This window comes from Hippocampus comes, unplaced genomic scaffold (assembly GCF_001891065.2).
Source record: "Hippocampus comes isolate QL1 unplaced genomic scaffold, H_comes_QL1_v1.1 scaffold22, whole genome shotgun sequence".
Lineage (NCBI taxonomy): Eukaryota > Metazoa > Chordata > Actinopteri > Syngnathiformes > Syngnathidae > Hippocampus > Hippocampus comes.
Window position 1 is genome coordinate 3,469,776 of NW_017806175.1, and position 25,275 is coordinate 3,495,050.

The window sequence follows — 25,275 nt, forward strand, 5'->3', positions numbered from 1 at the left end:
GAATGAATGCAACAACCGTACTGTGTACCGCCATTGTTGTGATTGGCTGTGATGTCGTCAACACCTCACTATTTGCCGGGGGAGGGGGACCAAGACCTGCCGCCAACAATTTGCGAATGATCATTTAAACGCAAAACATACCCCAAACTATCCATCCATTCATCCATTTTATGATGTTCTTATCCTCATATGGATCGCGGGCGTGCTGGAGCCCATCCCGGCTATCCTCAGGCAAGTAGGCGGGGTACACTCTGAAATGGTCGCCAGCCAATCACAGGGCACACATAGACAAACAACCATCCACGCTCACACTCACACCTCAAGACAATTTAGAGTGTTCCATTAACCTGCCATGCATGTTTTTGGAATGCGGGAGGAAACCGGAGTACCCGGAGAAAACCCACGCAGGCACAAGGAGTCCGGAGCTGGAATCGAACTCTGAAACTCTGCACTGCGAGACAGATGCGCTAACCCGTCGACCACCGGGACCCCCACCCCAAACTGTGATTCTAAAAATACTAATATTTCCAGTTGATCTTACACTACCCCAATTTTGCAAGGTAGTCAACTACTATGGCCTAACTTGTTCCTCTTTGATGCTTCGCCAGTCGATTTCTCGACCTTCTGGTGCTTCGGCTGTTTGGCAGAAGCTTTCGGAGGAGCAGGACATTTGGACATTACCACGTGTGACACACGTCCAAATGCATCCCGGCGAGGCATCATTTTCACTCGCATTCATTTGTTGATGGAGTAGACTTCTGTCTAGACTCCCTCTCCCTTTTCGAATATGTTCTGTTTGGGAAATCAGGACCTACCTACCGTAGCCAGCGAATCCAAATCCAAATACATGCACTGTTACACTCCCGCTAAACATGAAGGTCCTCTGTTTTTGAAGGACGGCCAATTTCAATGTTTACACAGGATCCATCCATCCATTTTCTTTAGCGCTTGTCCTCATTTGGATCGGCGGTAAGCTGGAGCCTATCCCAAATGACTTTTGGCAACATTCAGGGGCACATCCTGGACTGGTCGCCAGCTAATCACAGGGCACGTTCAAACAAACATTCACACTCACACTCACACCGATGGACAATTTAGAATCTTACATGAGGGTGAGAGGAAGCTGAAGTCCTCTGGGGGGGTGGTTAAAAAAAATAAATAAAATAAAGGCCTAGGGCGTGTAGCAGTATTTTAATGTCATCAAGATATCATGGTGATGGGTAATAGCCAGCCAACCATCACACATCATGACAATGAGCACAATCATACCTAATTGCCTACTCATTACGCTATACGAGCACCTATGCAAAAAAAAATCTCTTCCGAAGACTTCTTTTTATTTCTCCATGCCGCAGTCTATTCACACACTTGTGTGAATTCAATTCTTCGGATTGATTTGACATTTTCTGGCATTTATTTGATAGGCCCCCCCCCCCCCCCCGCCCCTTTCTCGGGCAAGTAAAAGGTGGCCGTCGAGAACAAGCCTCAGCTCCCGCAGGGTCAGCAGTGTTAGCTGCAGCAGTCGATCACAAGGAGGAGAGCAGCTCGCGGCAGAAAATAGAAGAGATGTTAGCGATTTTTCAGTCAGCGAGCGGGATGAAACCGCCCACCTTTCCTTCCCGTACACTTTGAGTGAGTCGACGGGCCGTCGTTGTTGATGGCAGGCCCCCTTAGCCCACTGGGCTCCGAGCTGCTGGCACCCGGACGCTAATTATGTTCAAACTGAGCAAGCTTTATTGGCAAGATGAATGAATGCGAGCGCTGTTAGCCGCTGTCGGACCGGCAGGCCAAACACAAAGCGGATTTTTCACAGGAAGTCACTCTCGTGACATCTTCGAATGGGTTTTCTCCTATCTAGAACTTGTTCCGCCTTTCTTCTTCCGGCAATGTGTGACTGGTTTGACTTCACTGCGAGTCTGCGTGAGTTTCTGGGCGTTAGCTTTTGCCCACAGCAGCTCCTGCGCCAGGATGCTCTTTGTGTTTTGTCTTTTCCCGTACTTCCTTCCAAGAAGTGCAGCGGCAACTGTGACTCTCCTTTCCCCAGATGCCAGGGCATTAAAGATTTTGCGATATCGCGGGGATTTCTGAATCGGGAAACATCCGCCGGTCCCCCCCCCAAAAAAATCTCACAACCCTCTTTTTAAACACGGCGGGCTGGAAAAGTTGAGTTATATTTATTGAACAAGAAATGGAGTGCACATTATTAAAAGAAAGGCACTCCTCTATAATAGAATTCATTACTTTTTGTTTTAAGTGTTACAGTACCTTTTGTTTTATTAGTAATATTTCAGTATATTTTCATGTAACACATCCAAGAAGACCCCCTCTGTTTTTTTTCCCCGATAACCAGCTCCTTTTTTTCCCACGTGACCATGAACTATACACATGTCATTATATGCAGCTGTTGTTGGCTTTTCCAGATATACCCACAAGTATATCTTTCCTTCCCACCTGTCTTACTTTCTTTTTTCTTTCCCCCCACCCGCCCAACTTTTCCTCGAAAGCATTTTGACAGCCGTTGCAAAGCTGACAGGCATGTGTAAAATTTGCATTCAGGGTTTTTACTACGCGGGCAGAGGAGGAAGGAAGGGGAAATACGAGAGATCGCAAAGTAAGCTACGCAGAGCTTTTCCACTCTGGGTGTGATTTTTGGTCCACCGAGCCAGGTGCTGGTGTGAAAACAGACCTCCTCCTGTAGAATCCCTCTCCTTGTTTGACAAAATCATGGCAATCTGCAGCTGCGCATGACCTTTCAAACTCAGCATAATAGCGCGGTGACCGTTCTGGAAAAGTCTCGTGTGCTGAAGGAAATTGACAAACAGACAATCGCAATTACAATGGAACACCCCAAAAGTGGTGTTCATTTTGAACTGAACCAAAAGTTCACCATGTGCTGTATTTAGAATGATTCTCATCAGAAATTAAGCACCTTTTTGAAATGATTTTTTTAAGGTAGGTAGGTGCCAAACACGGCCCCAAATAAAAAAAAACTCCCTCAAGAGTTCCCCTATGGAAAGTTCCGCACACACACAAAAAAAAAAAAGAACACAGTTTCATTGATTGAAGCGAAATTGGGTGCATGTGTCTGTTAACAGGGCACAAAAAACAAAACAAAAATCTCAAGGACCCATGCACAAAATTCTACAAGAAGTCCGCCATTTTGGTTTGAAGCAGCCATTTTGAGTGAATTCCAGGGCTGGTATTTTAAAGTAGGAAATTCCCCCAAATGAGTCCCAATCAGAAGCTTTGATCTCGGACAAATGGATAATGCTAATTTGCCAAGATTTTTTTTATTTTTTTTTTAATACCGACACCATTTGCTATAGTGTACCTTTAATAAAAGAAAATGTTGATAGCAACTATTGTAGCAAGTTTCAGTGGTTTTGAAATTTGGACCGGTAACCGGCTCATGCCCGAAATCAGCCCGAGGTCAGGCTTCATTCCTGCCTCCCTGAAGAGAATAAGAGGTATAAAAAAAATGGGTGGGTGAGTTGTTGGATACATTCATTCACATTTCATTATTGCAATGTGAAAATTGTTTTGGAGTTAGGACAACTTGGAAGTCAACCGGCATCATGGAACAGGTGGTTGTTAAAATTACAATTAAGCGTCCAAATCTTATCTGCTTTGGAAACAAACTCAGCACATTTGTATTTACTACCTAATTCATGTGCCCCCCCCCCCAAAAAAAAATATATTATTACTATTTTCTACTTTTTCCAGCCCACGGTTAACAACAAAAGGCAGCATTCATTCAAATTGCGCCGCGAAGGTTGTCTTTTTATGTATTTCAAATGACCCTGAAGTCAATGGCACTGACGGAACTCCTGAGAATGCGATGCGAAACCTAACAAGTTGAATATCGTTTTGTTTTATAAGAATGAATAAGAAACAAAGCACATTGGAAGATCCTTTTTTTTTTTTTTGGGAGATGTGCATTGCCGCTGGCGAAATAGTTTACATTCTTAATGGTGACAAGTCGTTTCACATCCTCGCTGTTCTTTTTCGCAACCGCACTTGTGCTAAAACCTCAAACGGATGTGCCGTTTGAAAATGAACTGAGACATTGCACGTTTGAAACGCTGGCGTGTGTGCGTTCCCCTTGCACACATTCCAGGTTGTATCATCATGCTTTCACAAAAAAAACTTGCTTTCTGGGTGTGATTGTTGTTTGCTCACAGATCATTATAACTGTGAGCAAACAAGATAAGTGCGAGCGTGTTGTCTGTCAGTCATTGTGGAACGTGTGCGTTGCAGGCTGTGACACGCCAACATGTACCACAGCCTCAAGAACGCTGTGTCCTTGTCCTGGAGCTCATTCTTGCTTTCTCCCTTTTTTTTTTTCAAGAAATGAACCGAAACGGAATAGTTGTTCAATGGGAAGCTGCTGTACTCTTTGTTTCCTCACTGACACTTTTTGAAAATCTGAAATTGACATCAAGCTGCTCTCTCTCTCTCTCTCTGCAGTTGGCAGCTTATCTGCCCTCAGGTGTTTATCGACCCCCCCCCCGCTTCCCCTTGTCTTTCTCTTCTTTGTATCTGTTCCTACCTCCATCCGCTCATCCCTCCATCCTGTCCAGCCTGTGCCAGAACTCCCTGATGGCTGTGCTTTGGCAGCCCTGTGGATGGGCATCTCTGTTCATGTTTGTGACACCTGGCTTGGTGCACACTCGGTTGCAGCCCAGCCGACTTTTATTATAGTGCAAAGCCCCGTTGGCTTTTTTGGCTGCTTTCAAGAAGTGTCGCACAAAACCGATCGCCTTCACAAAGAAATCGCACACCCAGAGACACTTGGCTGAGTGAAATCCTTTTCATTTTTCAGTATCTTGAACTAAAATCTTGTGTCCTAGAAATTAGGGAACTGTCAAGTAGGGCTCAAAACGGCTTGTTTCCAAAGTTTGAAAATCTCTTAAAATCATAAAATATCGGCTTTTTTTTTTCAAAATTTTTCCCCCCAAACATGTAAACACAAGACAATGACATTAAAAAAAAAAAAAAAAAAAAGAAAGAAAAGCCCCACCCAATTTCATTCGGATCTTTATTGTTGTAAGCGTTAAGGAACCTCAAAAACGTTTCTTTTTTCTCCCCAATATACATTTTTTTAATTAATGGGTTCGCGGAATTTCACTCTGCCAAATCTTGTAATCATGACCAGCCTAAAAAAAAAAAATCACGGTGTAGTCGGGCCCTACTGACAAGCTCTGTGTTGACGAAAATGACGAACTTTGAGGTTTTGTTTTGATTTTTAAATGTCATTTCTGCTATTTGACAGTCCCACTGCCTTCACAAATGTTTCTGTAAAATACCTACATTTGGGATGAACTACGGTAATATACAATGTTGAGTCTTCATGGAAAACAAAGAACTCTTCCTTCCACCATCAGTTTTCAATTTTACTTCAGGTTATTTCTGTATTTAGGTCAAGCTCACAGAAATACTTTTGCGCATTTCGCGCTATGTAGAAATAAACCCGCCTTGACTTGCCAAAGCTAAAGTCCTCACCGTTGCTAACGTGACGTAGCTCCAGCCCCATTATTGTGTCTTCAATCAGAGTTTGGCAAGTGGCTGATTGAATTGTTTCCAGATTGCGAGAGCCTTTGCCAAATCGGAGAAGGCTTGCTCGTTCGCAGATGTTGTTGATTCAAACACACGCACTCTTTGTTAGCCTCTGTTCAGATGATTATCAAGAACTAAACTACGTGGACGGTACACACTTTGCAACCAAGTCGGTCTCTTGTGCCTTGTTTCATTTCTCGCTGTATTGGAGTTAAAACAGACAAAAAAAAAAGTCTTGCCTCAGAAGCACAAAGAGTCTGAAAAAAGCGACTGTCTAATTTTCACATCCCCATAGGCTTCTCCACACATCAAGCAAAACATCCATCTCGACATGATTCTTTTCTTTCAGTTTGGTCATGTGATGCCGCCACACTTTGTTTTTTTTTTTCGTCGCATTTTTCATCACCCGTTTCATTTCATTCCTTAAAGACACACATACGGTATAAGATGTAACGTAACCCGGAAGATGGGGGGGGGAGACACACTCCGAAATGTATAATGTAATGAGGCTGTGTCCTTGCAACTATGTGCGATGACGGCCACGACTACGCTGGCTGTGACTGACAGGCCGGCTCATCATCCAGATGAGTGTGTTTGGGGTGGCGACGACGTGTTTCCAACCTCAGCTTTGCTGTTCTTTATCACCCGCCTTTTCATGTCCTCCCGCTCCTCCGCCCGGCTTCCCCCAGTGGCGGGAAGAAGGCGGAGCTTGAAAATTAAAGCGCGAAAGTAATGAAGAGAGAGGCCGATAATGGAAAAATGAAAAAGAAGAGCAGCAAGGGGCGGGGGCGGCGGGGGCAAAATCGAGAGAGAGAGAGATGAGTGAAAGCAAAGGAAGTGGCAGCAGGCGAGGGAGGGGAGAGCAGTGAGGAAGAGGAGGGTGAATGGCGTAATAATGGCACCGTGTGAGAGCTGTTGTTGGAAAAAGAGAGAACGGCTGAGTGAGGAAAGCAACAAAATGAGGCTGAGGGCACTCAGACAGATAGAATTAGACATACAGCAGAGGCTTTGTGTGCCTGTGCGTGTGTGCGCCGCCGGATGCTAACTACGTTTGTGTATGTGCAGGAACACAATGTTAAAATGTTTTTAGGGCAGCGGAGTGCATTTTCATATGCTTTCTCGGGTACGGTCGGTTGTATTATCACCAAAGGAAGTGACTGGCAAGTGGCACGTACCTTACTGGGAACACCTTCATAATCTCTAGCTACGGTGGATGTAAAAAAAGTCTACACACCCCGTGTTCAAAACGCCAGATTTTTGTGATGTGTCAAATGAGAGCAAGATAAATCATTTCAAAACTTTTCCCGGCCTTCATGAGACCTGTAATCTGTACTCAATCAATTCAATTGCATTGTTTAGTGTTTTTAAGAACCTTTTCGAGAGGGGAAATGAAATACAGGGTGTGTCGACTTGACAACCCCGAGAGCCGTGTACACCGTAACATACCACAACCACACAATGTCTGTATGAAATTGCTTATTTTAATTAAATAAGAGTCCGTTAGATTGTTCAAATGCATATTTCATGAAATTATAATCATTTAACTACTGATTTGGTCCTTTACTGTGATATGTACATGTCAAACTGTTTATATCGCTATGATTAACCCTTTCGGGGGCAGCGGTTACTACAGTGGACAGCTTATGTTATCAGGTTACAGGGTGCATGAAAGGGTTAGCCCTGCTTTACAGTGTGTAGGAGTGTTTAGTTAGTGGATAAGAAAACTATGAAGGTGGTGCACGAGTATGGAGACCAAAAAAAAACAAAAAAACAGAGTGAGGTTGCTGAAAGGCGCTCTCAATTTGCCTCTGTTCCACCTTGCGCATTCTTCCTCCGACACAACCTCATTAGAAGCATGTTTCTTTGATGCGGCGAAGGCTTAATGTGCTGTAAATGCGTCTCATATGCTCTGTGTTCATTGTGCACTTTGCCATATGCGATGTGATCGAGTAGCCGCTCGCTCTCTCACTCGTTCCCTCCATTTCCCTCCATCACAGGCGGAGATTGTGAAGCGTCTCAGTGCCATCTGCGCTCAGATCATCCCTTTCCTCTCTCAAGAGGTGAGTACGGTTCTCGCCAGGCACACGTGCACATTTTACCTGGTTTCGTTCATTCAACCCTAATATCTACTGTCACTCTGATAGTAAACATTAAAGCCTCCTCTGCATCACAAACAATTGCAACTGTGGACACTTACAGTACTTGGAACAAGGCATAGAGTACAATGGTGCCTTGAGATATACGTTTTAACCAACTCAAATCATCCTTCCCCATTGAAATGAATGGAAATGCAACAAATCCGTTCCAACCCCCCAAAAATAACAAAATGCGTTTTTTGTTTGCATGTTTTTGATTTAAAAAAATGCACTCAGTGGTATTGTACTGTCATAAAAACACACAATAGAAATATTTGTTCTCCTCATAAACTGCGAACACAGAAGAACTGGCACAAACCATGCCTGCACTATTCTGTTCCTATGATATTGTCCTTTGTTTTTCTTATGTTACCATCTTAATGGTGCATTACCGCCATACAACAAATTAATGTTAATTTCTTCTTAAATTTGAAAGTCAGTCGATTTCCTGTTTTTTCTTTTGTTGGGTTTTTTTTTGCAGACCAACATTTTGTCCTTCTGGCATTTTTTTCCTCCGGAGTATGTACTGTAGTCATTTGACCTTCAAATAGCAAATGACGAGCGAGTTAAATATTTCTCTTTCTCAAACGGCGGCTGAGAGAAGATTGGACAAAGGTCAAGTAGAGCGCGGACCAATCTTTAGTCCTCGGTTATAAATGCACTCCTACATTCTCCAACTTGTTCAACACGTTTTTTTTCCTTGGCCTTCTTCAAGTGCATACAGTTTGCTTTGTGTGAGGCTTTGTGAGGATTTAGGCCCAAGACCAGCACTCGCCGGTCGTGTCGTATCACCTGCTCACTTCCTGCGTTTTTGCACCAGTTGTAGCATGAAAACGTTTTTCCACTTCAGCTGTGGCTTCTTCGCATGCTTCTGTGCAATTAGAGCAGGTCTGCAACCTTGGACAACACGCGAGTGACTTCCGCCCGCGGTGTACCCTCGCTCTTGTTCCCCGGTGCGACATTAACTTTGGATGCTCTTGGCAATCCAAGCCGAGGGAACGTTGCAATAACTACAAGGAAAACGTCTCCTTCTCCTGCCCTTTACGGAGAAAGGAAAAACACTTCTCCCGCTGAGATTCACGGCGTTGGGAAAACTTTTGTTGTATTCTTGGCCCTGGAAAACGATTGGGATCATATTCAGACCGCAAGTTCAGAACGCGGTCCACCCACTAAGCGATCTCTGGAGACTAGCGCCGTCCAAAACTACAGGTGGCTGGCAACGGCCTCAAAGCCACAGTGTAATCAGAGACGGATTCCACTTTTCTTAGGTTTTACTTCCTAAGCAAAAATAAAAAAAAAAATAAAAAAGGTCCTCTTTGACAAATTATACAGGGTGAAAATGTGAACTCTGTGCCCTTGTTATTTATTGGCAGATTGCAAAAAAAGTGTATACTGTTCAGGTCAGAAGTTTATATACACTGATCATGGGCATTAATGTCAGTGAATTTGGGCTTTTAATTGACTCAAACTGTTCCTTTTCCATATTGGAATTATTATACAATGCGTGCAGATGTTATCTTTCTTCTTTTTGAAGATTTTTTTTTCCTCCTAAGGTGATAGCATTTGATAAATCAGAAAAACAATGTTAACCCTTTCTGGGACAGCGGTTACTACAGTGGACAGTTTATCGTGTTATCAGGTTACAGGTGCAGGGAAAGGGTGGTTTTTAAAAAATGGTGCTTCCATTTTGCAGAGCACAATTTTCAGGCGACTAACAAAGTGTGAGCATCCTTGTTTAGTATCGGTGTCATAACATCGGAGCATTTTTCAAATTATTGATCCATTCCAATTTCCCTCCTGCTAGTCCATCTCTACTTAAATAACCCTCAAACTATTCAAGAACATATAGTACCGTACAAGCACATTTTTTGGGGGTGAGGGTTAATAAAAATAACAAAAATAATCAGTGTGTATACAATGTTAATGTGGTAAAAAAAAAATCTTAAAAAAAGGGTGGGGGCGGCTCTAAGTGACCCCCAAACTTTCAAAGACTTGTGTTATGATGGAACACTTTTGAACAGTAGTATTCATCTGCAAAGATTTTCGAAAAATGAAAATTGGGTGCACATGTTAGAACCGATGATGGATTTTCTTAGGCACACAAATAAATCTGTACTTTCATCTGAATTTTTCCATCAATGGAATGTCTCATTAATTACCCATTAGAGTCCAATTGACTGCAGCTGATAGTTAAAACGGTTTTGTTTGACAATCCTCATTGGATCGCACAACACTCCTCAACAAAGGGAAAAAAATCAAAGCAACTCACAGAGAGGATAATTGTTGGCCACTTCTTTTGGAACCATTTCTAAACAAAATGCCGATCCCACATCAATCACTTCACACAATTTGGAAGTCATCAGGAAGGCACCAGGCAGTGGTGAAGGCCCTCTTGGGATTGCTGTCTTTATCCTATTACGCTTCTGACCAATGAATCGCCTTTTAGGATGCCGCGACATCCCTGAAACATCAGCAATTGCGGCAAGCACATGGATCTCGGTGAAAACATATGTGAGTTAGTAATCCTACTTGGACTTTTCAAGAATCGGACTGAAGAACTTTACATCTGAGTTTGCACACTACAACCAAAAGGGGGCACCCGAACCTCGCCATCGTGAGGGGATTTTGTCACAAATTAGCCTTGTTAAGGTCAAAAAAAAGCCCTGGCATTTAGCAATCTGCTTGAGGCATGTGTGATGCCGCAAACGATGTGAAATGAAAGTGTGTGTGTGTGTGTGTGTGTGTGTGTGTGTGTGTGTGTGTGTGTGTGTGTGTGTGTGTGTGTGTGTGTGTGTGTGTGTTTATGCGTGCGCGCGTGCTCCGAATACGAATCTGCAGTGTTTCTTATGGTCCCGGTGTGAGCGTGCACTGATGAATGTGCATCCTCCAGACAGGGAGGTCACGGCTCTGTCAGTTTGATCAATATTGACACCGTGTGCGCGCGCGTGTGTGTGCATGTGTGCGACTTATTACATTGGGACATTGTATAAACATGCTGGATTTGAGTCTTGTGCGTTTTGGAGCATTTATACCAGCTCCTAGCTGGGTGTACATTTATTGAAGTACTTATCTGGTAATTGAGATGCAGTGATAGTTTTCAGTTGACATTAATGAGAGTCGGAATCAGTTGGAAGGCAATAAAAAAATTACATTAAACAGCGAGGATCACAAGCGTACATTTCGGTAACAGACTCTCCACGCTTTGCTTTTTCAACCACAGATACATGTGAAATTATAGAAGGAGTTAAGTATTATTGTCAGATTTTGGGAGTTCATTCAACTCCTTCGTATGGCCAAACTTGAAGACGCAATGACGTTCCTCCACAGTTCAAATTACAAACCAAGTGGCCAACAGTCGGCTGATGAAAATTAGCGGCGGAACCCGGCACGCTGCGCGATAGTTCCATGCAATGACGTTTCTCCACAGTTCAAATTACAAACAAGTGGCCAACAGTCGGCTGATGAAAACTAGCGGCGGAACCCGGCACGCTGCGCGATAGTTCCAGTGCGCGGCGAGCTTCACTCGTAAGCAGCTAGCTATGTAGCATCAGAAGCGAATACACCAGTCAATCGTCACTCAAGGTGTTCCATCTTCAAACACCGAAACTCAAATGCAGCACGCCTGTCGGAATGAAAGTCCCTTGTTCACAAAACGTTGAGAAGCCTGTAAAGCCAACTGAAAGTAAAAACCTGAAAGAAATAAAAACTGTCAAAGGTTTCTGGTTTCTGGGCAATTCCCTGTTAATGAAGTGCGGCAACATAATAAAAATGCATCAAGACATACTGGTCTGGAATGATGTGACATTGTGTGTCTGTGTTTGTGTGCAGCACCAGCAACAGGTGGTCCAAGCAGTGGAGCGGGCCAAGCAGGTCACCATGGCTGAACTCAATGCCATCATCGGGGTGAGTCACCTCCACACGCAAACACAATAACATCCAAGGATGTTTCAATTTTTTTTTTTCTCAGTCAAGACGTTTTAATGCATGTGGTTTTCTAACCATTTCTGCCCCATTTTCGCACATCATGCTCGATGGAGAGTGTTTCAGCGGAGGAGCAATTTGTCCTCCTGCTGTAATTTTGCTGGTATGCTATTTTGGCTACTAATGCTCTTTTAAAAGTATCACATTGAAGAAGGTGGCATGGTCTCTCTTCACATCCAAATCTTATTCAATTTTTTTTTTTTTTACCTGATCTCCACGTGTTCATTTTTTTTCCCCCCTATTTATTTTTCCCATGACGGTTATAAGGAAGCGTAAATTATTCATGGCTATTTCTTGATTTAAGGAGGTCGGCTGTAGCGGCACACGGTGGCGTTCGCCATTAACGTGACGTGCGAACAAGTTAAGTGTGTCAGCTTCAATATAGGCAAAGAAAAAAAAAAGAAACAAATGGAACTTATTTTACTGATTCACGTTCACGGAATGAGTTGGACGATAAGTTCACTTCATACCAAGTCGTGTCATGCAGTTACCTCATTTAGTGGGCGGTCTACAGCAAGTCAAAAGTAACACAAAATAGTCCGGAAATGCAAAATAAAGCAAATTATTGCAACATCTGTGCTTGCACTTGCCACGTGTGCATTTGGCTGAGTGTCGGCTCCTTTTTGTACAATACACTTTAATGAAAAATTCTTAGCTTTAATTTGGAAACCAGAACGAACTGGAGATGCATTTAAATTATTCAAGTGTCAGCACCAAAAGTTGCCCTGGTTTTCAGCTTGTCCCATCAGGGGTTTCCACAGCAAATAGTTGTGAGAATCGTTTGGCACAGATTTATTTCTTTATTTATTTTAGAGTGAAAAGTAATTTACCTTCCAAATGATATTGTCATCCACAGAGATTTATTGCGTTTTTTTTTTTTTTTTGCCTTCTTACACCACAAACCCTAAAATCTAACTGGCATGTCTGCTTTAGAGTGACTCATTGTCAGCCATGAGTGCACGAACATCATGCAGAGAAAGGCGGAAGAGCCACTCGACAGCTAGTGAGTAGACTGGGGGTTTTGAACTTCCGTGGTCGCTTTAGAGTGCCTCGTTGTTGTGGCCATGAAAAAGCCCTTTGACAACCCACTGCCACCGGAGGATTTCAGAGAATATATTTTCAAAAAATGTTTGTCACACATGTAGTTATGTGGCTGGCAACACAAAAAAAAAATTTAATCATTTAAATTTGGTAAGTTTGTTAACAATTCTTCTCTGTGGTGTGTTAAATTAAGAAGGCTTTACAGGGACTTCAGTAATAAATTCCTCATTTCTTTTTTTTCCCCCTTGTTTTTGAAGTGAGGTTTTTGCAGGGATCGCTGTTGTTTTTTTTTCTTCTACTCTTCCATCATTCTTCTGTTCCTGTAATTTTCTCCCTTCTCTGCCCTTAATCAACATCCCTCCATCACATTCCTCCCCCCACACCATCAATCGCATAATTTCCCCACTCTTGTCTGCCTTCGGCTGTTTTATTCTGAACACATTAATTGTTTTCTGATCTTATATTGTCAAATCTCGCCCGGCCTGATGGTCATTTCCTCCTCTTTTGCCTTCCCTCATGTTTGCTGATGATTCAATTTCCTACTTTTCCTTCTTGACTTTTTATCCACCATGTCGACCTCCTAATCCCCTAATCTCTCCGCTATGCTATCAACTTCCCTTTTTATGATTTCCTCTCTCACACTTCATTGTGACCACCTTCTTTTCTTCCTTCCTAATAATCTCCCCGCACCCCCACCCGCCTCCCCCGCCCCCCTTTTCTTTCCCCTGTGGCCACAGCAGCAGCAGCTCCAGCACCTGTCGCACCACGCCCCGGGTATCCCCCTCACGCCGCACCCGTCCGGCTTGTCTTTGGGCGCGGGGGGCTCCGGGCTCCTGGCGCTGACGGGGGCCTTAGGGGTGTCTGCCCACCTCGCTGCCAAGGACGAGCGCAATCACCTTGACCCGGAACATCTCAGAGGTATTGAAGCAGTACAGCATGCATGTGATGGTCTTTATTTGCTCCAGTATAAATATGTAATAATATGAATGTGCCAAGCTTCAATTCAATTACGCTGCTTCTTCTGCGGCGTGCATCTTGACCACCTGGGGGCAGTCTGATACAGACAAACAGATATACTGTACATGGAGACTGTTACAGCGACTCAGTGGTCCACAATAATGTTAGCTGATCTGTGCAGAGGATAAAGAATGTACACCTCCAAGTATTGTTACATTTTCTGTCTACAAGTGTTGCTCCACAGTTGGTATTCGGAACTCCCTGACTTAAAGGGTTTTAATACCATAACGCCAATGTTATTCAATAGCCGTCTTTAATGTTTGCTATTGTTTGTTAGCATTAAGATGAATGAGCATTCCTAGGTCAAACCTCTGCGGTTGTTTGAAATACACAACCTTTCATTGTCATGTTCTTCATGTTAAGTAAGACAGTACACTTCAACTGTCAATGATCAAAATTGAAGCGAGTGCGCTACGGCTGCCATGCGGACCTCATTTGAACTATTATAGACTGCTGGCACTGCGTGGACAGAAGCCTGTACGCATGAACTTTCCTTCACCTCCCCAGCGCAGCTTATCTGTTTCAGGCACAGCGCCAAGAGACTTGTGAATAAAGGCTGGGATGGAAAGATGTATTGGGAAAAAAAAAGGAGGAGAAAGAGAGCTGTTTGCGTTCATTCAGTATTTGCAGATTACGCATCTTTGCCAATGTTGTGCGGTCAGAAAGACTGGAGATAGCGAGACCGTTTTTAACAAGAGGCGCTGTCCTAACCTTGGCTGACTGCTGTTGCCAACATCAGCACTGACGTCAAGCTTTTTTCTCCTCATCCCTCTTATCTTACTTTTTTTTTTCTCTCCTTTTCATGCTGTCCCCGCCCAATCCCAGAAGGAGCACCCAGCCGGGTAAGTAGTTGTGTGCGCGTGTGTGATTAATAAAGCAAGTGAAATCCACAAGCACAGCAAAGTGTGTGTTGTAACAGCTGTTCATCACTCCTCCACGCCGACGAGTCCAACCCAATGTACATTTTGTCCAGGATGAACAGTTTACAACGGTGTGCTCACCAGCTGCAGGGTTTTTTTTTTTGGTTTTTTGGATGCATTCTCATGGTCAGATGTGTATATACCATCAAATTTAGATAAGATGAGAGAGAGAGAGAGAGAGAGAGAGAGGGAGACAAGGGAGGTGAGATACAAATGTATCTCATTCATTCTCCCCAGAAAACACAATACATTTTTTTAACCCTTTCAGGGACAGCAGTTGCCACAGTGGACAACTTATCATGTTATCAGGTTACAGGGTGCATGAAAGGGTTCTAAATAAGGGGAAAAAATGCACTTCATAATAATTTACTTGACATATTAATCAGAATCATGTATCAGTAATTCATTGCACCTCCTTTTGGTTTTATGTGAGTTGGCCACAGGGGGGCAGTATCAAACAGTCATGCAGATAGAAAAGGAAAAGCGTCACAACTACTGTAAGTGACTCTCAGTGCAGTAATATTAATCACTTCGAGAGGATAAAGAATATATGCTTGCAGGTATTGTACGATTGTTTTGTCTGCATCTGTACATGTCAATTGTTTTTTTGACTTGAGTTTGCTGCCACCATCTCGTGCTCCTATCTCATTTTTTTGCTCAACAGTCAAAGCAAAAAAAAAAAAAAAAAAAGTCACAGCTTGTATGTTGGAAAAAAAGTTGGGTCAGTCATATCTCAAGGCACCACAATGTTTCATTTCAGGTTTTGGTTAAAAATCATGCTGGGCTTGCAAAGGTGTGTTTATTAGTTTGTAAAATCCCTCAAAATGGTCGTTTATTTTGGGCAAAGAAGAGCAAAACAATTTCAAGAGAGCGCAGTGTTGCGTAGGCCGACCCTCCGCAACGCTTTTTATATCAAATCAGGAAAGCCTTCAGCTCCCTTGACACGGAGCTGCAGTCTAACTCTGAGCATAAGTTAATTGCTAAATACACAGTGTTGACTTGAAAGCAGCGATAGAGACAATCCTCTCAGGAAACCGAGAATGAGGAGATCAATTAACATTTGAGTTGAACATGGAGGGCAGTTGCGCTCCTTTGTGTTATTCCTCCTCTCCTCCTTCCTGTCCTCCCAGTGAGCTCCTTCCTTGACTATGATGCACCTCCCCACAGGGGGGGAGGGGGCAGAGATAGAAGGCCCCCTCACTTAATGAACCCCGGCTGCCCAAACAACCCGACGCTTTGATCGGCTCTTCTGAGTGTGCTGTATTGTAAATACGCCTGCGTGGACTCTTAACGGCATCATCTTGAGAGCTGTGTTTCACGCAAGGTTTGACATGTAAAGGCCACACAACTTGAGGGGGGCTGTGGGGGTGCACAGGGGATTTAACATACTCCAAAAACTTTGGAATCATCAATTACAAAAAAAAATGTCAAGGACTTGTATGAACAGGATGTCGTCCAGTTTGGTTCAAAGTGATTTTGGGCCGGCCCCAAGATACACACTCGAACCAACTCCTCCAAGGAATTTCAGCTGGTTGAGCCCGAGATAGAATTGATGAGTTGTGCCAAATTTGACCTGACTGCAAAATATGAAGGTGGGGCCTTTGATGAGTCGCCTTGCGGCTCGTAACTTCAAACAACGTCAAAAAGGCGGCGTTTATCCCGTAACTGTCCTCGTTCCGCCCGCTCATGACTGCAAAACTCCTGTCGAAGACTGCGTTGCACCTTCAATTTCTCCTTATCTCCCACTCCAGAGTAAGTCTGAGTCGTCAACAGACAGCCAGCCCCCGGAAGAGCGTCAGGGGCCATCGGGCGGCTACGCCTCCTCGCAGGGGGGAGCTGAGGCCAAGAGGAGACGCTGCGATGACAAAGAACCCCTCGCGCCGCACTCATACGTACGTGCTTATTTTCCTGTGTACTGTGCGTAAATGCTCGAAGGTCATTTTAATGACTCGTTTGTATCACGTGCATATTTATTTGCCCACTCAGTGATGTCACGACCGTTTCATTTAAGCGAGTACTATCGATGAGCCTCATGAAAAGGAATGCAACTGTTTATGGAACATGGGGTCATGATTGTGTCCACGCTACATCAGTAATGCCGGTGCTTGATAATGATTTCTGATTTCGGTACTTTGCCAACTTCTTGTGGCAGCTATACAAAATCAGAAAACTATTTCAGAGTGAGGTGTGTGTGTGTGTGTGTGTGTGTGTGTGTGTGTGTGTGTGTGTGTGTGTGTGTGTGTGTATGTGTGTGTGTGTGTGTGTGTGTGTGTGTGAGTGAAACATTTCCCTTGACAGTGTCGTCCACATGGGGGTGGTGTCAGGGTGCCTGACGGCCAATTAGAGCTTAGCTTGGGGTGGATGAACTATCCGAGGTTGTGTGTGTGTCTGTGCGTGTGTGTGTCTGTGTGTGTTTTCAGTATGCAGGGCTGATTGACACTTTTCGTGCTACTACCGCGGTGACCTAAGTGCATCTCCATTGCTTGTCCTCCTTTCATCACTTCTCCTTTTCATTTTTCTTCATCCTCACATTTTTTTTTTCATTCCCCCTACAGCTCGCCGTTTTTTCTGTTTCAATTTGAGGGCATGGCTGCAGAATTCGCCTCTGCATTAATTAGGTGATGATGTCACTCGTCACTGATGTCAATGAGGACTCTCGGGCCGCCGATGGTATCAAAGCTCTGTCGCCATGGCAACTAAGTGCCATCATTCTCGCCCCAGAAAGTAGGGACAAAAACGGAAAGAGAGAGAGAGTGGAAGATGTCTCGTGGAAAGTAGACCAAAAAAAAAAAAATGGGGGCTGATGGAGAAAGAGCAACATGTGTGTGCGCACAATCAATAGAGTGCTTGTGTGACAGCAGATGTTTGGTGCAGAGTGTCTCCGTGTCCAAGCGGTGGACTGGCAGTGGAGGGAAGCAAAGTGTGTACAGAGATATTGACATATCGATCGGCGTTTGTGTGTGTGTGTGTGTGTGTGTGTGTGTGTGTGTGTGTGTGTGTGTGTGTGTGTGTGTGTGTGTGTGTGTGTGTGTGTGTGTAAAAAAAAAAGCTCATTCGGTGTGATCAAAGCTTTCTGTGGACGCAGAAGTCTCTTGTGTGTCTACGGGGAAAACTAATAGCAAATATTGGTGTATTTGCTTGCTTGCAGGACAGCGATGGAGACAAAAGCGAAGACAATCTGGTCGTGGACGTATCCAATGAGGTTGGTTCCCCGTCTCGGTGTTTACTAACTTTTATTGGGCCATTACATCAGGATGATTTGACTGCACACCACTTAAGAAAAATGCCATAAAAAAATTTTTAAAAAAAGTATGTACCGTATTTTCCACACTAAAAGGCGCACTGGATTATGATGCGCACCTTCAATGAATGGCTTATTTTGTCATTTTTTTCATACATTGGGCGCACCGCTTTATAAGACGCAATCTACAATGCATCCACTAGATGGAGCTACGCGCAAGGAAACGGCAACAGAACGATCAGATGTCAGTCAAACTTATTTCATAAAGCAGCGACACAGTTCACTTAGCCAACAGCAAGTCGTAACATGGACTCGTTAACGAACTCTCTTGCCGCTGCTCGATTTCCGTGTTCAACTGTGTCACCGATCGCTTTAAGTTTGAAGTGTAATTGGATAACCGGGCACATAATCAAATCACGTGCGGTGTGAGTTTTGACCGTAACAAGGACACAAGTCACAGACGGGATCCGTGCGCATCAACTTGCGTCGGCAGGCCACGAACATGAATAACACAATGATGGCGCGAGCGGGGGGAATAAACACGGACGCCCCGATTGGATCGAGCAGCCTCGGCCGTCAATCATCGCGGTGCGTCAAGCTTACCATTGCGCGCTCACTCTTCGTTTGACCTTCAGGCGTCTAAATGTGAAATGTCACCACTCGCGTGACTTTGTTCGAGCGGACGATTCCGTAAATATTTTGTGAGGGCAATTCCATTCCACCCTAAGCAGGCTTATTTGTAGCCTGCTTAGGGTGGAATGGAATTCATCAGCGTCGCCGTATTCGTCATTTATCCTGATTGGTGTTTTTCCATAACGGCACTCGAATACATTTCTGACGCCGCTAATTAATTCCATCATGAATTCATGTGACGCAAAATGACATTTGTTGTTCCGTGAAATTACAAGCGTTCGATCCCCATGTGCGGTTCTTTGTTTGTGCAAAAAAAAATAATAATAATAATGAGCATTGATTTGAATTCTCTTTGGCCAGCTTCATATTTCATCTTTTACGTGTGATCACCTCGTGTGTGTGTGTGTGTGTGTGTGTGTGTGTGTGTGTGTGTGTGTGTGTGTGTGTGTGTGTGTGTGTGTGTGTGTGTGTGCGTGTGAACGAATAAGCGGGTCTGCTGCATTTTCCTCGTAAGTCTGGTGAGAGCTCCTCTGTCAGGCTGTTATCAACAAGCGCAGTGTTTGCCTTGTGGACCATGTACGTGCTCCTCGTCACACCTTTTTATGTGTGCGCCAGGATTCCTTTTGAAATTGCGACCATTTTCTATTACTAAATCGCCCTTTAGGGGGGACTTAAAAAAAAAAAAAAACCTAAAACACAGCAAAGTTGTTAGGAAGAAAATGTGAACTGAGCATCACCTCTGTTCCTCTAATTAACTTAAAATAGCAAAGCTACAAAAAAACAAAACAAAACAAAAGTCGCATTGAAGAGGTGATTTTTGCTCCCGGATTTGTTTTAATCCAAAGCAATGTAATCCCTTACTGATTTTGTTTTTTTTTTCTTTTGAGTATTTTGTATTTGTCCACCAAATGGTGCTTCTTCTTCTTCACCATCCAAACAATGCAGCAAAATTCTCACCTTTGACTGTTTTCCGTTCACATCCTTCACTACTGACTGTTGAAGGCGCATGCATCCGATCTGCATCTTTTCTTGCTTCCTTATATTTCCCATCATCCCCTCCTCCCCTTCTCATTACAGTCTGCTTCATCCAACTAATCCTTAAAACGCATCCTCCAGCGAGCAAAATGTTGTGTTTTTATCTAAAACCTCTGAATTTTCATTTGACTCAATAAAGCACAAGTGCTCCCTTGTTGGCATCCGGCACAGAAGCAGACAATTGTGTGTAATAACAGGCAGAGGGAGGGGGCTTCTCTGCTCCGCCGTGTGTGTGTGTGTGTGTGTGTGTGTGTGTGTGTGTGTGTGTGTGTGTGTGTGTGTGTGTGTGTGTGTGTGTGTGTGTGTGCACTGTAATTGCTGACCCGGTGAGAAGTGCTAAGTCAAGCACAAGGCGGGGAGGGGAGCCAGCAGGATTTTCAGCAAAAGTGATGAAGGCTTCCTGGAATAGCCAACATCATCATCATCATCATCGTCATCATCGTCATCTATTTTGGACACGAGGACAATATGTGCTGTTGTGCGCATCCGAGTCGCCATACATCTTCATATATGCCGAGTCACCTGAAATCTTATTTTGGTCACCGTGGTGTTAACATGTATTTTATTTTATTTATTTTTTTATGTATTTATCTATCTATTGATTGATTGATTGATTGGCTGGTTCTGCAGCTTTATGCAGATGTTGAAATCAAGCCCTATTTTGTACCATTCATTGTTCAACTTTATCTACGTTGGGTTAATAACGCCGGTTAACATTTTTTCCCGCTATTTACAACATTACCGGTATTTATAATGTTTTGAATCAGAAATGCCGCCATTTTTTTCCCACGTCAAGACACGAATCAGCCAAGCCGTAGCTCATATCTTGGGGGAAAGAAAATCGCAAGTTGGATCCAGTCAACTTGTGGAATCAAGCGTGTTAACCGTTTCAGGGACAGCGGTTACTCGAGTGGACATCGATTCACATGTTGTTTTCTCTCATATTAATTCATCTTAATGTCGCAGTTGTGCATCAACCACTACAGTGGACCCTTATATGTGTTGCCATCCACTGGCATTATTGTTTTTTTTTTTTTCATGCCAAAAGACTAATAAAAACACTTGGGGAAAAAAATCCTGGTGTAGGTTATTATTATTTGTGCATGAAAGGGTTCACTACTCGCTTGTACCAATAATTCAGTCTTTCTATTGTTCTGATTCAGGAGCCCAACTCCCCTGGAGGCAGTCCACCTCATTCTCCCCGTGGGAACGGTTTGGACCGGGGCCCCGCCTTAAAGAAAGAGCTCCCGGGATCCTCGGGCCCTGCAGAGGCCCCCCCTACCCCGAACCCGTGTAGTCCCGCTCCAGGCAAGGCAAAGGACCCGACACAGGCAAGATACGAACCACATCCTGACTGCAACCAAAAATTAAAAATAAATAAAACCTCACTCACTTGTGACTGCCGTTCCACTTTCATATTCCAAACAAACGAAGCGCCGAATGAAATCATCACCCGAAGGAATATATCAGATTTCATTTTCTTTTAGGCTCAGGAGACCTTGTACGCTGTCCATTCCTGGATAGCTCGTATCAAGATCCGACCTGTATACTACAACAGTCCCCCCCTAAATTCCCAACGTATTCCAGTTAACCCTTTCACGCACCAATAATGATAACCTGATCACAACTGTCGTAACCGCTGTCCCTCAAAGGGTTCATATGACATTCTGACATCCACAGATGGATAAGTCCCAGTCGCCCTTGTCCAAGTCCAGTACCCCATCGCCATCTCACCGCGAGGCCCTCACTCCCGGAGCGCCCGGTCCCAGCACTTCCTGCCTTCGCCTGGTCAGCAAAGCCGCGTCTGCTGCGGACCCCCTCGGTGAGACTTGCTTTGCCTTCCGTGTTACAGCTTGAATTGTGGAACTCAATAAATAATAATATGGTGGAAGATGGCCGACATGTTTTAGTTGCACTTACGCTAGGGTGCCTGATACGACGGTGTAAGCAGGCCTCGTCATTTCTTGCGGATTTGGAATGATAAAAAAAACAAACATCGATAATATTAGTATTTTGATTGAGTTGATTTTTGTGAGGGAAAAAATGTAGTTCTTGCACTTTATGTCGGTTTCTTGTTTAGCAGTTTTGTGCCGTCCTTGAATGTTTTTTTTTTTTTTGCAAGAAATCCCTTTGCACTGGGAAAAAAAAGTACTATTGGTAGTTACTTTGCTGTTTTTGTGAACCCCTTTTTTGGGATGGTGGATCTTTTATACATGCATTGAAAAATATCTAATCAAAAATGAAATAGATTAAATAAAAGTAAAGGCCTAAAATGAGACTGCCTGCAGTCGACTTATTTTTATTCACATTATTACTCAGTTATGCTGTTAAATGTCATGCTAATTTCCAATCTTAAATGATATTAAAAATGAATATAGTGAACCCCTGCTTATTCGAGGTTAGGTTTTTTTTCTGGTAATATACTAAGATGCAAAACCCTGCCTCACGGGAAAGGAGTAAATGGTGTTGAGGAAGTATGGCTAAGTTGAAGGACAGTATCAAAAAAATGACATTTCAAATGTTGCGAAATGTTTGATCTCATATTCGGACGTATATTTTCTGTTGGAACAATAAACAGGCAGTTTGTGTTCCTCTCAGCCCTGCTGTGACCGTGCTTGTGTGTTCTGTGTTGTTGTCGTCGTCCCTCTTTTTTTTTTCCTCTCCTCTCCTTCTTCTCCTCACTTTGCCAGCACTCCGCAGCCCCATATCTGTGCCCCCCGGTTCATACCCGGCTCATTTTGGCGTGGTGTCCCACGCAGGGCTCAACGGCGAGCTGGCCAGTCCCGGAGGCTTCGGCGGGGCTCTGACTCTCTCGCCCCAAATCAGCGCAGCGGCCAGCGCCTACGCCCGAAGCCCCATGGTGAGCCGCCTCATTTCTTTTGATTTCGAATATCTGATGTTAGCCTCTCAAAGGTTGAGTCGCATTCATCAAGAAGTCCCTTTTTATACTCTCTTGCATGACGGAATGCTAATGTTACAATAAGAGCTCCTACAAAAACATAACGCATCTTTCCACATAATTTAGTCACTCGAATTCCTTTTTTTTTTGTTTGTTTTTGTTTTTATCCTTCCACCCACCAGATGGCTTATGACTCTCGGTCTCACCTGAGGGCCCCAAGCCTGTCGACCTCTCTGCCTGGCTCGTCCGGGGGCAAGCCGTGAGTTGTTTTGTTTCGTTTTTTTTTACACACCCACACAGTCGTCAAGAGTTCAATCAAAATGATGCCCCCCCTCCGTCACATTACTGTAATCACTCGCTTCCCAACAAGTAGCATTACGTGGGCCCGGAAAGGCTTCAAGCTGTTTAATGCCTGGTCAAAAAACAGTTTGGAGCGATAAATCAAGGGACCGTTGAAGATCCCATTCCATGCATCTAAGATTCGTAATCTCTCTTCTTGATTCATCAGTTTTATCGCCATTCATGGTTATGATTCACGTCAATTGCCCGTGACGAGCACCTCCTCGGATATGGATCCTTCATCGGCGCTGCCACACTGCGACGTTATGTTAGCACGCCCATTGCAGCGACCATGTGTGTGCATGTTGCCGCAAAACCCCACAGCCTCTCTTAATTTCTCATTTATGGATTTATAATATTTAATCTTGCTACATATATAACTGCTGTTGCAATGTTTCATCACTTCCTCCCGGGTGTTTTGTTGCCCCCGCACAGGGCTTACTCGTTCCACGTGAGCGCGGACGGGCAGATGCAGCCGGTGCCCTTCCCCCCGGACGCCCTGCTGGGGCCGGGCATCCCTCGCCACGCGCGGCAGATCCACAGCCTGAGCCACGGCGAGGTGGTGTGCGCCGTCACCATCAGCACGTCCACGCGCCACGTCTACACGGGGGGCAAAGGCTGCGTCAAGGTCTGGGACATCAGCCAGCCGGGCAGCAAGAGTCCCATGGCGCAGCTCGACTGCCTGGTCCGTCCTCTTTCCGCGTCTTTACAAAACACATCATATTAAGAAATGTAAAATGATTCTAATGACCTTCCTTCCGAAAATGTGTACTGAAAAAAAGGTATACTAGCACATTTATTGTATATACCGTGTGAAAAAGTTGATCATGTGATGTTCCGTCCTTCTTTTGTCCCTTCAGAACCGCGACAACTATATCCGCTCCTGTAAGATCCTACCCGACGGGCGCACGCTGATCGTGGGCGGCGAGGCCAGCACGCTGTCCATCTGGGACCTGGCCACGCCCACCCCTCGCATCAAAGCCGAGCTGACGTCCTCGGCGCCCGCCTGCTACGCGCTGGCCATCTCGCCCGACAACAAGGTGTGCTTCTCCTGCTGCAGCGACGGCAACATCGTCGTCTGGGACCTGCACAACCAGACGCTCGTCAGGTAACCGCGCCCATGCCTCGCCTCTGGAAACCGAGAACGAATTTTTGCCCGTATCGAATGCGTTTGTCGTTGCCACAGACAGTTCCAGGGCCACACGGACGGAGCGAGCTGCATCGACATTTCCAACGACGGCACCAAGCTGTGGACGGGGGGGCTGGACAACACCGTGCGCTGCTGGGACCTGAGGGAAGGGCGGCAGCTGCAGCAGCACGACTTCACCTCGCAGGTAACCGCTCACGAGCGCATACGCCGTGCATATCTGTCAACTATCGAGCAGTGTGTCCCACGCTGCTTTGCTCTGGCAGCGTTCTATTTTACATGGTTGTCTGTCATATCACAAAACAGATGGCCGCCGAATATTTTTTATATTCATGTGATCAAAGATCGGAAAAAAAAAACCAAGATTATTCTTGCAAGAAGGGGAGAAATTGCAGAGTAGCAGATACGAATGCAGGAAGATGATCTTGATCACGCCAGTCACTACGAACACACAAATGTTGACAGTTCCTTGGGAGAGAGGGTGCAAAATCAGCCACCTATCGCTTCATCACGTTGAGACATTTCATTCTTCAAATCTATATTTTTGAAATGGATCGTTTTTTTTCTCGTAATCCAAGAAAAATAGAATTTTGATGATCAAATGTGTCCCCTGAGATCAAGCTCAAACGTTACCTCGCACACAATCAGCGGGCGTGGAAGCAAAGTGTGTCGATACGAAGACAAAAGACCGAAATGGGAGACGTCAGGAAATGAGGGACGAGGGTGAGACGAAGATAAGCTTGATGAAAGACGGGCCACCGTGACATGGCGAGGAAAACAATGCAGGGGAGAGAGAAATATGAGCGATCCCTCCGAGATAAGGAATGAGCACGATAAGAATGTTCCGCACAATGGATGGCAAAGTCACAGGCAAGGCTTTTTCAGATCTTCTCGCTGGGTTACTGTCCGACGGGCGAGTGGCTGGCGGTGGGGATGGAGAGCAGCAACGTGGAAGTGCTCCACGTGTCCAAGCCCGACAAGTACCAGCTGCACCTTCACGAGAGCTGCGTGCTCTCGCTCAAGTTCGCCTACTGCGGTGAGCGCCTCCGCCAAGCGTGCATGCGGCGCAAACGTTCTCCACAAATCAAATCACCTGTTGATGTCCTCTTCGTATACCCGACTTCGAAACCCTCATCTTACATCCAGCTGGGTCCCTGTGTTTTACCTTGAGTGGCGTTGTCTGTTTGCTTCCAGGCAAGTGGTTTGTGAGCACGGGCAAAGACAACCTGCTGAATGCGTGGAGGACCCCGTATGGTGCCAGCATCTTTCAGGTGACTTTACAATTTCTCCAAGCGGGAAAGCAAGACGAGTGCTGGTACAGACAATGTGTG

The 25,275-nt window shown here is 44.7% G+C and overlaps 1 protein-coding gene across 7 annotated transcripts in view; it reads left to right on the forward strand.

Annotated features, from left to right (window-relative positions):
- The window catches only part of tle2b (TLE family member 2, transcriptional corepressor b), a 71,136-nt gene that overhangs the window by 44,436 nt on the left and 1,425 nt on the right, over positions 1-25,275 (forward strand). For 5 of the 7 annotated variants that reach the window (XM_019897027.1, XM_019897030.1, XM_019897026.1 and 2 more), the window contains 15 exons: positions 7,554-7,616; positions 11,520-11,594; positions 13,451-13,631; positions 14,556-14,572; positions 16,402-16,542; positions 17,799-17,852; positions 20,723-20,890; positions 21,240-21,381; positions 22,250-22,419; positions 22,641-22,717; positions 23,233-23,482; positions 23,658-23,905; positions 23,984-24,131; positions 24,830-24,980; positions 25,139-25,215. In XM_019897027.1, the coding sequence (XP_019752586.1) occupies positions 7,554-7,616; positions 11,520-11,594; positions 13,451-13,631; positions 14,556-14,572; positions 16,402-16,542; positions 17,799-17,852; positions 20,723-20,890; positions 21,240-21,381; positions 22,250-22,419; positions 22,641-22,717; positions 23,233-23,482; positions 23,658-23,905; positions 23,984-24,131; positions 24,830-24,980; positions 25,139-25,215 (1,962 nt within the window). The remainder of the gene's footprint in view (positions 1-7,553; positions 7,617-11,519; positions 11,595-13,450; positions 13,632-14,555; positions 14,573-16,401; positions 16,543-17,798; positions 17,853-20,722; positions 20,891-21,239; positions 21,382-22,249; positions 22,420-22,640; positions 22,718-23,232; positions 23,483-23,657; positions 23,906-23,983; positions 24,132-24,829; positions 24,981-25,138; positions 25,216-25,275) is intronic. The other 2 variants (XM_019897029.1, XM_019897028.1) reach the window with 2 other exon arrangements.